Source organism: Solanum tuberosum, unplaced genomic scaffold (genome assembly GCF_000226075.1).
Source record: "Solanum tuberosum cultivar DM 1-3 516 R44 unplaced genomic scaffold, SolTub_3.0 scf00172, whole genome shotgun sequence".
Taxonomy (NCBI): Eukaryota; Viridiplantae; Streptophyta; class Magnoliopsida; order Solanales; family Solanaceae; genus Solanum; species Solanum tuberosum.
In genome coordinates, this window is record NW_006239095.1 from 770,426 (window position 1) to 787,749 (window position 17,324).

At 27.8% G+C, this 17,324-nt stretch overlaps 2 protein-coding genes across 2 annotated transcripts; one reads left to right on the forward strand and one right to left on the reverse strand.

Moving 5' to 3' along the window:
- The first annotated feature begins 673 nt into the window (after positions 1–673).
- Positions 674–6,419, forward strand: LOC102588050 (lignin-forming anionic peroxidase-like). The gene is made up of 5 exons (XM_006354127.2): positions 674–947; positions 1,453–1,641; positions 2,454–2,619; positions 3,503–3,737; positions 6,022–6,419. The coding sequence occupies exons 1-5, from the start codon at positions 735–737 to the stop codon at positions 6,197–6,199; spliced, it is 981 nt and encodes a 326-aa protein (XP_006354189.1). The 5' UTR covers positions 674–734; the 3' UTR covers positions 6,200–6,419.
- A 1,326-nt stretch (positions 6,420–7,745) lies between these two features.
- Positions 7,746–10,577, reverse strand: LOC102588377 (lignin-forming anionic peroxidase-like). The gene is made up of 4 exons (XM_006354128.2): positions 10,299–10,577; positions 9,651–9,839; positions 8,936–9,101; positions 7,746–8,333 (listed from the first exon to the last, which is right to left on the reverse strand). The coding sequence occupies exons 1-4, from the start codon at positions 10,503–10,505 to the stop codon at positions 7,921–7,923; spliced, it is 975 nt and encodes a 324-aa protein (XP_006354190.1). The 5' UTR covers positions 10,506–10,577; the 3' UTR covers positions 7,746–7,920.
- Between the last annotated feature and the right edge of the window lie 6,747 nt (positions 10,578–17,324).

The following is a 17,324-nucleotide window of genomic DNA, read 5'->3' on the forward strand; positions in this document are numbered from 1 at the left end:
AGGGTGAAACACTCTGTACCTAAGATAATTTCTTACTTAAGACTTGGACCCGAGATCTGTATTAAGTTTTTTGATAATCGTATGAGTCAATAATTATGTGCACCTTGTCTAGTTTTATAGAACATCCGCTACCCCCACTAGCACATGTATCAAATAATTCTATCCAAGGAATATCGATCGCGAGTTAATTTGGTAGAACTCAATAACTTTTGGTTCAAGTTTTGTATTTTTCTCAAGAAGTCTATTTAATATGTACTAATTATTAAGATTTCAATAACTTTAAATTGAAAACTCATAAGTTTCAAATCTTAGTTCTGTCTCTGTTAAGACTTTGTCCATCAAGACTTGGACGGAGGGGAATCACATAGTGTTTTTACCTCCACTGAAATTTGAACTCGAAATCGTCTTTGATTAAGAATTAAAAAATACTTAACACTAGGGTAGAGCTAGAGAGAAAGCTATATATGTTACGAAATTTAAAACTCAGTTCATATATATAAATAAATACCAATAAACTATATTTTTTAGAATATATTCTAAGTTGGTAAATTTAAAATTCTGAATTCGTTTTTGTAATACTATTCAACCACAAACATTATTGGTGGTAGCTATGACATATCTAATCAAGAGAATTTCTACTTCACTTCTAAATTCACTATAAATAGGATCTTCTTCTTAAGTATTCTAAAACATGAAAAACAAGAATTAATAAAGAAAACATTCAATTATTAATTATGTCTTTTTTGAGATTTATAGTAGCAATTTTCTTCTTGGTTTCAATTTTTGGAGTATCAAATGCTCATTATAAATTAAGTCCTACATTTTATGATTGCACTTGCCCAAATGTCATAGACATTGTACGTGATGTTATGGAGCAAATTCAACGTAGAGATGTTCGAGCCGGGGCGAAGATTATTCGCCTTCATTTCCACGATTGCTTCGTTAACGTATGTGAATTTCATTACTTAAAAAACATGAATTTCCAAATTTTTTTATTAGTATTTCTCTTTAACCTATGGTTTCATGCATGTTTATGAGTCTTGACACGTTGTTATGTATACTGATGGTGTAAATATTTTTTATATTAACAACATTATAGTTTAACATATAATTATAGATTATATTATTAGTCATCATTTTAACTAAAGATTTAAATTATATGCACTAATAGTTATATTGTTCAGACTTTTCAAAAATAATGTCGTATTCGCATTGGATCCTAAAAAAAATACACTATTTTGTAGGATCCGACATGGACCCACTGACATTTTTAAAAAGTCCGAGCAACATAGACAGATATAGAAAATATAGTTAGACAATATTTACGTTATCATAGAGTTTAACTTGTACGTATTTTTTATAGCGACTTATTTATATAAATATTTTTTACATCATCAATATATCGTAACTCAGTTATATAATTAAATTAATGGTATTATAATTTTGGTATAGGGTTGTGATGGATCAATTTTGCTAGATAATGCAACTGGAATTGTAAGTGAAAAAGGTGCAAATCCAAATGTTGGTGCTGGAGGATTTGAAATTGTTGATGAAATTAAAACTGCATTGGAAAATGAGTGCCCTGGTGTTGTTTCTTGTGCTGATATTTTAGCTCTTGCATCTGAAATTGGAGTTGTCTTGGTAAGTACAAAATTCCATCGTAACATTTTACTTTTGCATTTCTTTCAAATGATTCTGATAAAAATAATTTTCTTGAGTTGAAAATCAGTCAAAAATAATTTTTTTACTTCAAAAAGGTAGAGGTTATAAGGTCTGTTTAATTATTTGTGAGACTATACGGTGTATAATGTTGTTGGTAAGTCCCAATATGTTATGTTCCCCAATTCATTTTGTTCGTCGTTTAGTGTTTGGTATCTATTTTAATATCCAGACTAACTTGAGTAAAATTTATAACTAAGCCATTTTTTTTTAACTTTTATGATTAAAAACAGTTGTAGCTGTCATGGAGTTTCACATGTTGAATTTGAAACTCTATGAAAACGACTATTATTCGAAAACATGACTGTTTAAAGTGGCAAGTGTACACTATTTTCATGACTAATCTAAATTTGTGTCACTTAAGGTCCATTAAAAAAGAAAACACTTCTTACATTACATTCCTTCTTCCAATTCTGTGTAATTCAGTGGTGTAGTCATAATTTTAATTAGAGGTGTCAAAATATAAAAAACTTTAATTACGTAGAAGTCAAGGAGTGTCATACATAAAAAAAATACTTTTATCTACACAATATAATTTTCCAACAAAGGGGTGTCGATCAACACCACTCAAGTAATGTAGCTCCGCCGCTGGTGTGATCTATAAGTCATGAATTCAAATTGTAAAATTAATCATCTATGTCAGCGTCAAAATAAACTGTCTACATTATATTTCTTTTTCTAATTCTATCTGAATACGAGATGCTTTGTCTATCGAACTTTTTTTTAAAATTCAGGCTGGAGGTCCATCATGGCAAGTTCCTTTAGGGAGAAGAGACAGCTTAACAGCAAACAGAAGTGGAGCTAATAGTGATATCCCAAGTCCCACTGAAACCCTTGCAGTTATGATACCACAATTCACTAGAAAGGGATTGGATTTAACTGATCTTGTTGCTCTATCAGGTAATCAATTCGATTAATTTAAATTCGTATAATTTTTTTATACTATGTATGAGGGATTTTAGCGCTTTCTGTTAAGAGAATTACAACTTCAGAGTCTGAATTTGAAATATCTGATTAAAGAACATACATGAGGACCTTAGCTTTGTCATTCCACCACACCCCTTCAATAGTAAAATTTCATGTATTATAATGTTTGCCTGTTAAAAAAGAATAACATCTTTCTATATTTATTAGTAACAACAATTTAACTTCAAACTTCTCATTTTACCCTTAGCAAAATGATTTATCATCTCACAAATATAAATCTGTAATTTGTTTTAGTCTACAAGTTAAAAAAATCTTCGTTTCATTCTAAAATTTCGCATCCAGCCAAATACCTTCACGTAAATCAAAACAGAAGGAGTACCATTTACCCTAACTTACCCATCAATGTTTATATGATACTCCCTCCGTCCCATTTTATATAAGGTGGTTTGACTCTGCACGGGGTTTAAGAAATAAATGAAGACTTTTAAAACTTGTGATCTAAAATGAATGATAGAAATTTGTGTGACTGTAAATCATTTCATTAAGGGTAAAATAAATATTTTATAATTAAATTGTTACTTAATATAGAAATGTGTCATTCTTTTTTGCATTGACTAAAACGGAAAGTAAGTCACAGAAATTGGGACAGAGAGAGTATATAAATACTTGCAATTTGAAGGAGTTGTTTTTAAGGTGGAAGTAGTCACTAGACTGTCTACATCACACCTCTTAAGGTGCGATCCTTTTCCAGTCCCTGTTAACACAAAGTGCTTTGTGTATCAAACTGCCCTCTGATCTTTTTATATACATTGATTACGAGTGATCTGATTGTATAAATATTTTTTTTATTGTGTAGGGGCACATACATTTGGAAGAGCAAGATGTAGAACATTCAATCAAAGACTTTTCAACTTTAGTGGAAGTGGTAGACCTGATCCTACTATAGACCCTAATTATTTAAAAACATTACAAAGACTTTGTCCACAAGGTGGAAATGGTGGTACTTTTGCTAATCTTGATAAATCAACCCCAGATGAATTTGATAATTATTATTTTACAAATCTTAAAAATCATCAAGGATTACTTCAAACTGACACTATAAGAAATTTGATTATTAAGGACGAATTATTTTATCACTTAAAAATCATATTTCGTCACAAAAATAAATTTATGACAAAAAATATTTCGTCAATCTTTCGTCTCTAAACGCTCGTCTCTAATAGTATATAAAGACAATTTAGTGTGTCGTCACTGAAAGTCTTATATTAACTACAAAAAGAATATTTGTCCCCAAATGCATAGTATTTGCAACAAACTTATTTGTCATAAAAATGTAGATATTTTGTAGCTAAAAATGTCATATCGTCACTAAAAGTGTGTCTAATAAGGACAAAATTTATTTGTCACTAATTATTAATTTAATTAGTGACGAGCTTGATCGTCTTTAACGTTATGCATAATAATTTCATGGTTGAAAAAATATTTTTGGCAGATAATAGGCGGTATTAATGATGAATTAATTTGTAGTTAAAAATATAATTATTATTGTAATTATTTTTGTCACTAAATTATATCACTTCGTGTTAAATAAAAAAGTAGCAATAGGGTTACTTATTTTTTATCCAAAGAAGATATTTTTGTGACCTAATATAATTCTTATAACATTTAATGCTATGTAAATAAATATGTACTTAAACTATTTGTTGTTAATACATGTCAATTTCAATTGTTAAAGTACGCAATCTATGTAAATAAAAACATCATAAAAAAATAATATACCAAAAAAACATAAATAAAAACACCGTATATTATAATAATTTGTAGATAACACTTGCATACAAACTCATTAAGTAAATAAAGTGAAATTACTCAAACAAAAATAGATAAATCTAATTGAGGTACGAAAACAATAACAAATTTAAAAATATAAAACTATGTAGTTTCCTTGTATACCAGTGCTCCATTATCTTACATTTTCACTCATTCACTTTTTTACATCTTCATCATTCATGTACCTGTGTAAAAGAAAATAAAGAATTTTAGTATTCAAACTTTAATTCTAAAAATACTTTTTGATATCATGATGTAAACAAAATATGTATTCAAACTTTAATTTTAACAATAATATTAATTAGTGAACTAAATTATAAAATGAGAATATATGAAATAATTTCTTCTATTCAAAATTATTAAACATTCAAGTATCACAATCAATAAAAACTTATCTCCTTATTGAAATGGTGTCAAGAATTTCTACATTCAATCAACACCAAGTAAAAGTTGAATAACAATTTTGTAAAATAATTGTTCCTCATACTAATTGAAACAAATATTTAAAAAGTTATAGAGCATTAACAAATGCTAGATGGACATAATTTGGGATACTAGATAAAAGAAGGAAAAGAAACGAGAGAGAGCAGTAAAATACCCATAGGAATGGAATGTAGTATTTGTATTCTAGTTGGTTTTTTAGATTTAAGTGGATATATTTTAATTTATTAATAATTCTAAAAAGGAGGAAAAAAAGTGAGTGGGTAGTTTCATGTAACGTGGGATGGAAAATGGGGAATGAGTGAAGGAAATTTAATGCATTGAAAGTGGAGGGAAGATCAAATACTTAAAAGTTAAATTTTATTTTTTTACTTTTACTATAATATTTTAGTTTTAAAATATAAATTCTCACAACTATGATTTCCGTCACTTAATGGGTTTCCATTAACTACTAAAATTATTTAATTTGATTGACATAATCAAGTAAAAATAGTATGTCAATTATACTCCATCTATATAGATAAATTTAAAAAAATGTAAATTACATTCAAATAGATAAATAATAAAATGAGAATAAAATTTGGTATCTATTTGACAAAAATTATTTGTCGCAAAATTATATGTTAAAATAGAGACAATAATATTATCATCGCTAATTATTTAAATTATTAGTGACAAAAAATAAAGTCACAATTAAATGTAAAATTTGTAGTTAAATTTTACAATAATTAAGTACAAATTGTAATTCGTCGCTATTGAATCATCATAGTTTTAGTGAGCATTTTCGTGCCCAAATATAGATTATTTTAGGACAAAAGATGATTTGTCATAAATTGGGTACATCATTTAGTGACAAAATAATGTGTCATTGATAACTTTATATTTGTAACTAATAGTACTCAATAAATGGCGCCAACTTATTTTTTGGTGGGAAATTTTAATAGACAAAAATTTGCTACGAAATTTTATGTTTCGTCACTTAAAGTATTGGTCATAGATCTTTAGCAACGTAATATGATTTTCTTCATTAAAGATGAACAATTAGTGACGAATTTCATGTTGTAGCTAGTAATTTCATAGCTAAATATCATATTTGTTGTAGTGTGATCAAGAGTTGTTTTCTACATCTGGATCTGGTACAATTGCAATTGTGGCTAATTATGCAAATAATCAACACAAGTTCTTTGATGATTTTGTATGCTCAATGATTAAATTGGGAAATATTAGTCCACTAACAGGTACTAATGGAGAGATTAGGAAGGATTGCAAGAGGATTAATTAATGAAATCCTATTTAATTTATGTATGTATGTTTGTTATTTGCTTTTGGTGTAAATGTAACGTGTAATGATACTCCTGTAAAGATAGGAGTAAAGTCTGCGTACGTTTTATTCTGGATATGTTGTTGTTTGTTGTAATGTGTGGTGAAATAGCAATGTTCCTAAATAAGACAATGTTATTGCTAAAATAACAATTCCAATAAGGATTTTTACCATCTATTCATTTTGGAGTACTTCAAGTTATTCTTGTTTTTTTTTTTGTTTTTTTAAACTCAATTGTATCGTCGAACTATGAGAAAAAACTAATCTATGTCATCTGTAAAAGTTTGGCTCATCTATGTCATTTTCATTTGAGAAAAGGCTTATCCATGCATGAATTAACTTTTTTTTTCAAACGAAAAATGACGTAGATGAGTCAAACTTTTAACGAATGACATAGATGAGCCTTTTCTCAAAATTTTACGGCATATTTGAGCCTTTATCCTTAAATTTAGAATAAAGAATAAGATTGAAATGATATAACGATAATGCATCCACGTATATTACACGTGTTTAGAGGCAAATAATGAGGAAATGAGATAAGACCAAGTACATAGTACGATTTGTATTGCTCATTGTACATCATGATCGTTCTTCTATATAACAGAAAATATATGTCAAATCTTTCAATTTTATTTTTTTTAAATTCCACATTGGTACAATAATATGTTTAAAGAATTAGATTAGGATAATACCTTATTTAGTAGTCCTTCATGTGGTGACTTATTTTGACATAGTCAACTAAATCATGTATTTGTAATTTGCTCAATTAGTGTTCATTTAATGCATTTGACAACTAGTCATAATTCATAAAATTGACCAATTTATGAAAATGTTTTCATCACATATATGATTATAATTGATGTTTAATTAATTATTTACTAATATACATATTGATTTTTTAATGTTTTAATATTACATACACTACTAGAAAAACACGAATTTTTCGATGGAATTTATTTAAAAAGTTACCTGTTGAAAATATTAGATTTTTACGGCATTCCAATAGACTGTTTGTCGAAATTCATGTGTTTTTAGCAGTAATAAAAATCATTTGCACTGCCAGTGTTATAGTAAAGTACATGTGGCTTATTTATATCTAAATAGGATTAACTGAAAATATTTTAAAAAAACTATCAAGGGTTGATGTGAGATGAAAGTTCCTTCATTCTGATTAAGAGATTTCGGATTTGAGTTGAGCTTTTGGAATGAAAAAAATCAGATAGAGAGTCATTCACCCTTTAATAAGACTTAATTATGAGGTGTGAATCCAAAATGATTAATTAAGACCTTGAAATGAGTATCAAACACTTAATGAGGAAACAAAAATAATAATCAAGAAATTAATTAAAGGAGAGTTTTGAAAATGACCTTTGAATCTTGTCGTATTTAACATGTTTTGGAATTTAAAAGTTACTAAATAGTAAGTGACGTTTTTTTTTAAACAACCTAAAATGAAAAGTAAGACAGATGAATTAAAACAGATCGAAGTATATTATAAAACTTGGTATTGCTTTTTAGCATACCATTCTTATTTATTTAGGATTGCTATTTTAGCACATATTACATTTAAACAAAAGCAAAATTACACTTGATCAAGACATTATAGTATCTCTCTTTTGGTACATAAACATAAACACAATTTATCATGCATATATTATAACTTATAAACCACTCCTAATTAACTAATTAACCCTCTTACAATCAGTCCTAATCTCTCCATTAGTACCCGTTAACGCACCGATATTTCCCAATTTAATCATCGAGCTAGCAAAATCATCGAAAAATTGAGTCTGACTACCCGCGTAACGATTCACTATCGCGATTGTATCGGATCCCGATGTCGAAAATAATTCTTGATCTGTTTGAAGTAGACCTTCTTGATTTTGAAGATTTATGTAATAGTCATTATCAAAATTATCTGGAGTTGTTTTATCAAGATTTTCAAAAGTATTTCCATCGTTTCCTTGTGGACAAGTTCCTTGTAGTGTTGGTAAATAAGTTGAGTTTATTGTTGGATCAGGGCTACCACTTCCATTAAAGTTGAAAAGTCTTTGTTGAAATGTCCTACATCTTGCTCTTCCAAATGTATGTGCACCTAAAAATAATAATATTTATACGATCAGATCATCTGAAAGATGTTAACTAACATTATAACAGATAACTTAAAAATAATGATATAGCTGATAGTATAAAGATTCTTTATACTGTCAATGTCAATTTAATTCCTTTGACAATCTAGAAGTCAAAGTAATAGTCATCTGAATTAAATTGACTAGTTTTATATAGACTGTCAACCTATATATTATCAACATTTCGCTCTTATTCAAAGGTCTCAAGTTTGAAATCTAGAAAGTACTTTTCGACTCCGTCTTTGAAAAATAATTAACTAGTGAAATTTCATATTTTGTCACAAGTGAAACTTCATGATATTGACAATGACTATTTCTTAATTACATGGTTGAAAAATGACCATTTGTGAATTTTATCCATGTAATTTTGTTGGGCGAAAGGCGCCTATAGAGAAGGGGTGTGGTGGAATAGTAAAAAAAATTCATATCTCATAATCAGAGACCTTGAGATTAAATCCTTGAATAATTATAATCCTTTTTTATGATAGAAAATGCTAAAATCTTTATACATGGTAGTTTTTTTTTTAAAAAAATACGTGAATTCAAATTAATCGAACCGATCAATTACCTGATAGAGCAACAAGATCAGTTATATCCATTCCCTTGTTGGTGAATTGTGGTCTCATAACATCAAGACTTTCAACTGGGCTTGGGATATCACTATCAACTCCAGTTCTATTTGCTGTTAAGCTATCTCTTCTCCCTAAAAGAACTTGCCATGTTGGACCTCCAACCTGAAAAAATTAAAAAAATTAAACTAATCACACAAATACAGGTTTGAACTAAAGTTAATGAGTTCGGTCAAATTTATAATTCGTATTCTTGTAATGTTTCTGTTAATGATTGTGGTAGATTGAATAAGATTTCTCTTTTCTTAATCAAATGTATCCCAAGTTTCAACTCTGGAATGAAAAAAAAAAATCTAGTGGATATCGCTTTGGCCTTTCATCGTAAACAACTTCTCTACTTCACAAGGTAGGAGATGAGATTAATAAACACTCTATCAGTCTCTCCAGACCACTTCTGGAATCATACTGGATATGTTGTTGTTATTGTAGCACTATATCCACTTTAATGGTCTTACACAGAGGCAGAGATAGATCCAGAATTATTAATTTATTGATTCTTGACCATGATTTTTTTTTTTTTGCTTATTGAATTTTGAATAGATTAGGATTAGAGTCAAAACTAATGAATTCTGCGAACTCTTTAAATTCAAATTAATCAGAATATTAAAATGAATATCGAACACTAGACATTTTTTTAGAGAATTGTGGACTTACCAAGGCAACTCCGATTTCAGATGCAAGAGCTAAAATATCAGCACAAGATACAACACCGGGGCACACATTTTCCAATGCAGTTTTAATATCATCCACAATTTCAAATCCTCCAGCACCAACATTTGCAGCTGCATCTTTTTCACTTATAATCCCAGTTGCATTATCTAGCAAAATAGATCCATCACAACCCTGTAAAAAATAAATAAATATTATCAGTGTAGTTTAATCTATGATAATTTATTAATTATTATTTTTATCAAGTTATTATGAATTGATATATCATCATAAATGACCTGATTATACAAATATTCATAAAAAGAAAATATAAAAATTGTACACCGACAAGGTAATTTTTTGTTTGTCGCTATCAGGTTAGACTTGCATGATATAATAATAAGTAACTCTACATATCATGCTTAATATGATAATCTAGAAAATAGAATAATAACCATATATAACTTAGGAAACTTATATGGATAGTGTAACTATATATAGCGTATATAACTTAAATCTTTAATTAAAAAATAAAAGGGTGACCAATCTACTATTTTTATGCAAATGTTAAACTACACTATGTACTATATATAGTGTATACTAACTTATAATAATAAATTGACACACATAAACATGCATAAAAAAATCACGTACATTAACGAAGCAATCGTGAAAATGAAGGCGAATAATTTTGGCACCAGCACGAACATCGGTACGTTGAGTTTGTTCCATGACACCACGTACAACTTCAGTAACATTAGGGCAAGTAGTAGCATAAAATGTAGAACTTAATTGAGCATTCGATGCTACGAAAATTGAAATCAAGAAGAAAATTGGAACAATAAATCTCAAAAAAGACATTATTGATGAGTGATGACAACTTTTTTATTTCTTTTTCTTTCAAGAATACTCAAGAAATTAAGTTGTTATATTTTAGATATTCATTTTGGTTGCTATTTATAGAACATAGACATATAGTAATATCATTATCAATGTAATAATTATATAAAAAAAAATAGGGAGACAAAGGCAAATATTAGCAGCCTATATGACTATTCTAAGAAAACGAGTGAAGAAAATCATTGATTAGATTATTTTATTTTATTTTTTTCAAGTTAGTTATGAAGTTTCAATTTTTGCATTTAATTAAAATCTATAAAATTGGGCCATATATGGAAGACTAGTCTAATTAAAGAATTTAATTGGCACCAACTTGTGATTGTATAGTCCAAAGACTTGTGAAGTTATGAAAAGATTTCATTAATTATGTAAAATAATAGAGATTGGAATAAATATTTGGTTTGATTTAGAGGGATATGTTTTTAAAAAAATAATCCATGGGGTATGTTAAAAATAAAATTTAGCCTAGACTTTAACACGAGTAACACGGGGCACGTAAAATTCTATTCTAATCAACAATGAAGGACAACCTTATAAGGTTAAAATAGCACAAGTAACATGAGGCACGTAAAATTTCATACTATATGCATATAGTAAACTAGAACACAAAATCGTAATTTAGTGAAAAAAAGTGTTGAAAAATGAACCAGCGACTCATAAGCGTGGCTTGATTGATGATAATTATAATCATTACCACAATAGTCAAAATGTTGGACTTATTTATATATGATTGGAGAAAGAATGTACATATAATATAAATTAAATTATGTCACATAAAATAGTAAAGTTCATAAAGTTATATATATATGTAATCAATATAAGGAATTTTTACATCATCAAACATATATATTTATCTGTTATTGCAGATAAACTACTTTATTTTCAAAATTACAAATTTTAAGAAAGCTTAGCTATAATATCTTTTAAGCAATGTAATAGTATAATTTATTTATTTTACATTGACAGTGAATATTATAACTTGAACCCAAATTGTTTGAAGAGGAAAAAAGTTATATGATCAATATTTGACTTAAAAGGAAACAAGTCAAATTTATAGCTTGATTAAACAATATCATCATGATTAAGACAAGTGAATTCCTTTTGATTTTACCATAGATCAAATTAGGTAATATTTATGGGACTTATGATTGACTTCAAAACTACTAAAGAAAAAACTCAAATTTACGACGGAATATTTCGACAAAATCCATTAAAAATTGACTTGTCGGAAATATTCTATTGGAAATTCCATATTTCTAATGGCATTTCGATGAGAACGTCTCTCGAAAATTCACGTTTTTAATAATGTTTATTTTTTTTTCTAACCTAATAATTAATGAATTGGTTAAAGAATGTACATCATGAAATCACAATCAAAGAAACACGTACCAAGAACTATATTTAAGAAAATGCCAACTACTTTTTTTTTTAACATGAAAGTTGTGTCTTTTATTTGAACAAATTAATCAAATGTACATCTGGAATATAGTGCTAGTAAACACGAGACCCGGCCCGCAATCCCCGGGTCGGCCCACTTGTCAGGCTTATATTTGGCTCAAAGGAACGAAACAAGTTATATTGTCGAATGATCGGTTGGATACATCACTTTTATGTGATGTGTCGGAACGTACGCAATGTATCGAGACGTTGAGTGATGTATTCGAAACGGAAATGCGATGTATCCGGACGTTGGAGGATGTATCTGAAACCAGAACGTGATATATCGGGATGTTTTGATATATCCTGATCCCATCAAATTTAAGAGATTTTTGTAATTTAGAAAAGAATAGGAATAAAATGTGATTGACTATAATTAACACTATGGGATTTATGTAAAATCTACCGAAAAATAAGTTATATATTGGTGTGTGAGGCCTTCCGAAAGGAAAAAAAAGTGTGGTTTTGAAAGAAAAAAAAACGAATAATATTACATAATATAAATAATATTTTTAAATTGTCTTAGCTCAACAAGTGATATCAAAAGCTAATAATTTAACGAATTATTATGAATGGAAAAATGATACCATAGAGCTCGACTTAGTGTCTTTACCTTAACTTCTTGTGTGTGAATTATGAAGAAGTTATCATGATATTCCTTTATTATAATGTTGTAGGTGAAACGATATATAAGTTAATGCATATATATCGTGTAAAAAATTGTGCAAATTCAATCCAAAAAATGAATAAATATCACATGACATTAAAGTATTTTTATTTTAGCCTAACAAGTGGTATCAAAATCAATAATTTAATGAATCGAGTGTATTGAAGATGGCACAATGATATCATGGAGCTCGACTTACTGTCTTTGCCTATCTACGAGCCAGTCTACTACCATATTTTGTGTGAACTATGATGATGTCATAACTCATAATGATATTCATTGTATCAGATTGTAGCTTGGTGTAACGAAATATAAGTTACATAATGTAACAATACTAGTGCATGTGACGCCTTTTGAAATTTTTTTATGTAGATTTATTCTAAAACGAGCAAAATATCAAACAAGGGTAAAAGTACTTTTAGACTGTTTTAGCCTAACATGTGATATCAAAGTTAATAATCTAACGAATCGAATATAAAGATAGTGAAATAACACCATAAAACTCGATGTACTATCTTTGCTTGTCTACGAGCCAGTCTACTACCTTACAAATTTCTCTTAGTATTCCTTTTAGATCTGCAATGTTTATTTGCATGCATGTGGTGCTGCAGTAATATTCCTCTATTTTCTATTTTTTGTCGATAACCTCAGACCAGTCAATTAAATATTGATTAATATGGAAAACGATTAGTACCCTTAAAAAAAGAGTACAATAATTGTTACCAAAATAGTATCATATTCTCGTAAATTTATGAATATTCACAAGCAATAGAATTAAAAATACATAATTTAATTAATTACAGATTTAATATGCTTCATCAGATATCAGAAATAATAAAAATAAATTTTATTAATAATTGAGGGACTGAAAATGCTATTCAACCATTTCTACTTTAACTTTATATGACTTTGAAGTGAACAAGTCTAATTTAGATATTGATAAAAAACAAATATGATTTTGAATTTTTACAATAATGTCAATTTATATATTTGGACTTTATGTTTACTCCAAATTTACTTGTCTCACCTAATTATGAATTGATTGAATAATAGTATACATATAATTATTAAGAATCACTATAAAAGGAATAGTAGAAGTATTTAAGAAATTTGCCAGCTATACTTATTTTCATTAAATTCTTTATCTTTATTTTTATTGAAAAAGTCAAAATGCATGTGTCTATACAATTGACAAATTTGAATAATTAAGTGAGAATTGTCAAATTTGCCACTCAAAAACAAAGAAAAAGTGAACAATATCATTACATTACTACAAATCAGTCAATTTTTAATGAATACATTTCGATTAAAATCCATCAAAAAATTAATATTTATGAAAAAATCTTGGAAAAATCATTCATCGAATATGCTTCTAACGAATTTTCCATTATAAATTTCAATTTTTTGATGAATTTAATTTCTAACAGACGGGTCGTTAAAAATTGAATTATTTCTTGTAGTGTCAGTGTGTCACACACATGCTACTTCATTTTTGATGGAAATAATACATTTATTTGGGAAAAGTACTATCTACTATAAGACTTGTACATTACTCATTTGGAAATTAACTCTTACATGATTATTATAAGGATAAGTTCATGACACGTCATAGGCGGATCTACGATATTGAAGTTTATAGATCTAGAGTTATAATTTATGAGTTTTGAAGTTTATTATATATATATTCGGTATATTTCTTGACAAAAATACAAGGTTTAAAATTCATATTTACTGGTTTGATCTTAAATATTTTTAACACTGAATTCATTGCACTTTTAAAGTTATGAGTACAAATACGATATTTGTTGAAATTTTGATGAATTCTCACACAAATATATATTTATGTTTCACGTTGAAAATGTTGAATTTAAATATAATCTTTCATGTATTGAAGAAATCATTTTGTATATTTATCTAAAGCAATTAAAAAATACAAATTGAAACAGATGAAATCAAAGGGCATTACTTGAATACTACTTCAACTACATGTGAAGAAATAATCAAAAGAATAATTTATTAGAATCATTAACTATATATAGACTTAGAATACATGAATTATTCTTGGTTTTGATCTCCAAATTAAGTTTTCCTAAATGACATATATTTAAAAAATAATAATTACAACTTGATATATAACTAATCATTAATTATGGAATTTTTCCTATGAATACGTATCTTTTTGTGTGTGAATAAAAAGAAGTCTTAATATTCCTTAAATTTTATCTGCATGGCTGACTTTATGGTATAATAATAATTAGAACTCCATAGAATATTCTTATACTAATAAAGTCACTTGACTGCAGTATTAATAGACTTATTTGTATTTTGAATCTTCCAAATTTTAACAAGAGTTTTTTTTTTTTTGTATTTTTGTGAAAAAATATTTTTTCAATTTTTTATTTATTTTTGATTGATCATAATGTTTTGAAAAGTATTTTTTAAGTTTCTTAAAATATGATTTTTATAATGAAAGTAGGAAAAACAAGTTTCATTAGTGAGATTCCAAGCTTATTGTATCTTTCCCAACCCCCACTTCTTGACCATCCCACACCTTCGAACCCACTCTTCACATCAGCGGCGGAGTAAGAAATTTACTAAGAGATATCAAAATATATAAAAAGTAGATACATGTAAAAGAAATGAGAATCAACACATAGTATATATACATAAAACTAAAATTTTAACCTAAAACAACGAAATTTCCGGTGAATGCGTATCATCCCTTTAGTATAAGGTGGATCTGCCACTTTCCCACCCCATGTCACACATATAATGTGTGGGATAATATTTTTTTGCTTAATTGCCGAACACTAGAAAATAACTAAGAAATTAATTTGAACAAAACATTGTCTTAGGAAAATAAATTACATTGTGCAAGTTATAATATTATAAGACACAAAGTGGGTGATAAGTTTATTTTATATTATATGCAAGCAACATGGTATCATCGAACTGAACTGCTTAATTTTAAAGTGGATGATAAGTAACAATATTTGTGTCAAGCCTACCATCTCTTCTTACCAAAGACCTTTCATCTCATGTCCAAAAGTATTGTAATATAAGTGGTATCATTTGTACTTTTGCTCATATTTTGTGTTAGTCTTTAATTTTTATCCCTCATAACAAAGTTTATTTCACAAGGTATAAGTTTATATTTTCGCATTATAATATTTCACAAGTTATGTTCAGGCGGGACTTCAGCTTCTAAAAAACTACGCTAGGCACAAGTTCAATTGCTATAGTACAAAAATTAAAAACTAGCCCGTTTTAAAGAACAAAGCGTATATGATATAAGCGACCTTACTTCAAAGCCGCATGACTTAGAAGAAATAACGCACATTAGCCATTTTTTGGCCCGATTCTTGAAAATAAGTTCTAGAGTATCGAATCTCACAAGTGAAACTCGAAGAAAATATCCTAGAGTTTTGTAAAATTTCAAACTCCACGACAATGACTATTTTTCTATTCCGGTATCGGGGTGGGGGTGGGGGTGGCTATTTGTGAAATTCTCCCTAGGAATTATGATATACAAATTTTGGGCTAGGATGTAATGGGCTCAATAAGACTGGGCTTATAATCAAATGTATTGAGGTCTGAATATATCAGATATAATGGGCCTTGTATACATTCTTCATGTTTCTATGGGAAAATGGGCCGTTAATCGTTTGGGGGAATTTTCGTAAATAGCCAAAATAATAAACTTAATTATGTTTTATAGCTATAGTTTGCATATTTACGGATTGTAGTTACAGTTTAAGCTGCCCCGTTTGTATAATTTGCGGGTGAATTTGTATAATTTGCGAGTACGTTTGTATAATTGAGCTATTTTTGTAAAAATTCGAAATAACGAATTTATACAAACACAAACATTTGAACTTTAAATAATTATACAAATTATACTATACAAAATTACTTTATACAAATGTTATGCAAATTATATTATACAAAATTACATTATACAAATGTTATACAAATTATATTATACAAATTCTAAATTATACAAACGTGTGAATTATACAAACGTAATTATCACTGAATGTTGGTTGGGAGTGGTAATTAACTAAACTATATCTATGATGACTAATTAACTAGTATACGTTTGCTTAACCATGTAATTTTTCCTAATTGTTTTCCTCTTATAAGTTCTAGTCTTATCAATCGTCTTCCATATATTATCAAAAATAATTTCAACGTGTTTATCGTAAAAGTCAATGTTTTGGTACGAAAAGAGATACATAACTACTATTATAGTCCAAGAGAGAAGATATATTAAAGATAATAATCATGCTATCAACGTAATTAAGCACTAATACATATTAGAAACAACTAAAAAAACACAATGTTATTGGAACATTTTTTTTAATTATCATGCACTATAATTAAGTTCAATCCAATTAATTAATTAAATTATCCCTCAAACATAGCTAACATTCATGAACATGCTTGTATTTTCAATATAATAATATAATTTAAAACTTTCAACTCTTAACTTTCCATAGTGATTAATATTATAATTAAGTAAATGGTTATACATTTTAAGTTTGATGCAAAAACCCTAAATGGAACCGCCATACATCATGCCACTACAAAAAAAAAAAACTAAACAATGAGTTAAAAGAAACTCGTCGTTAATCTGTCGATAAATAGTTCGTAGCTAATATAATATTATTTTGCTA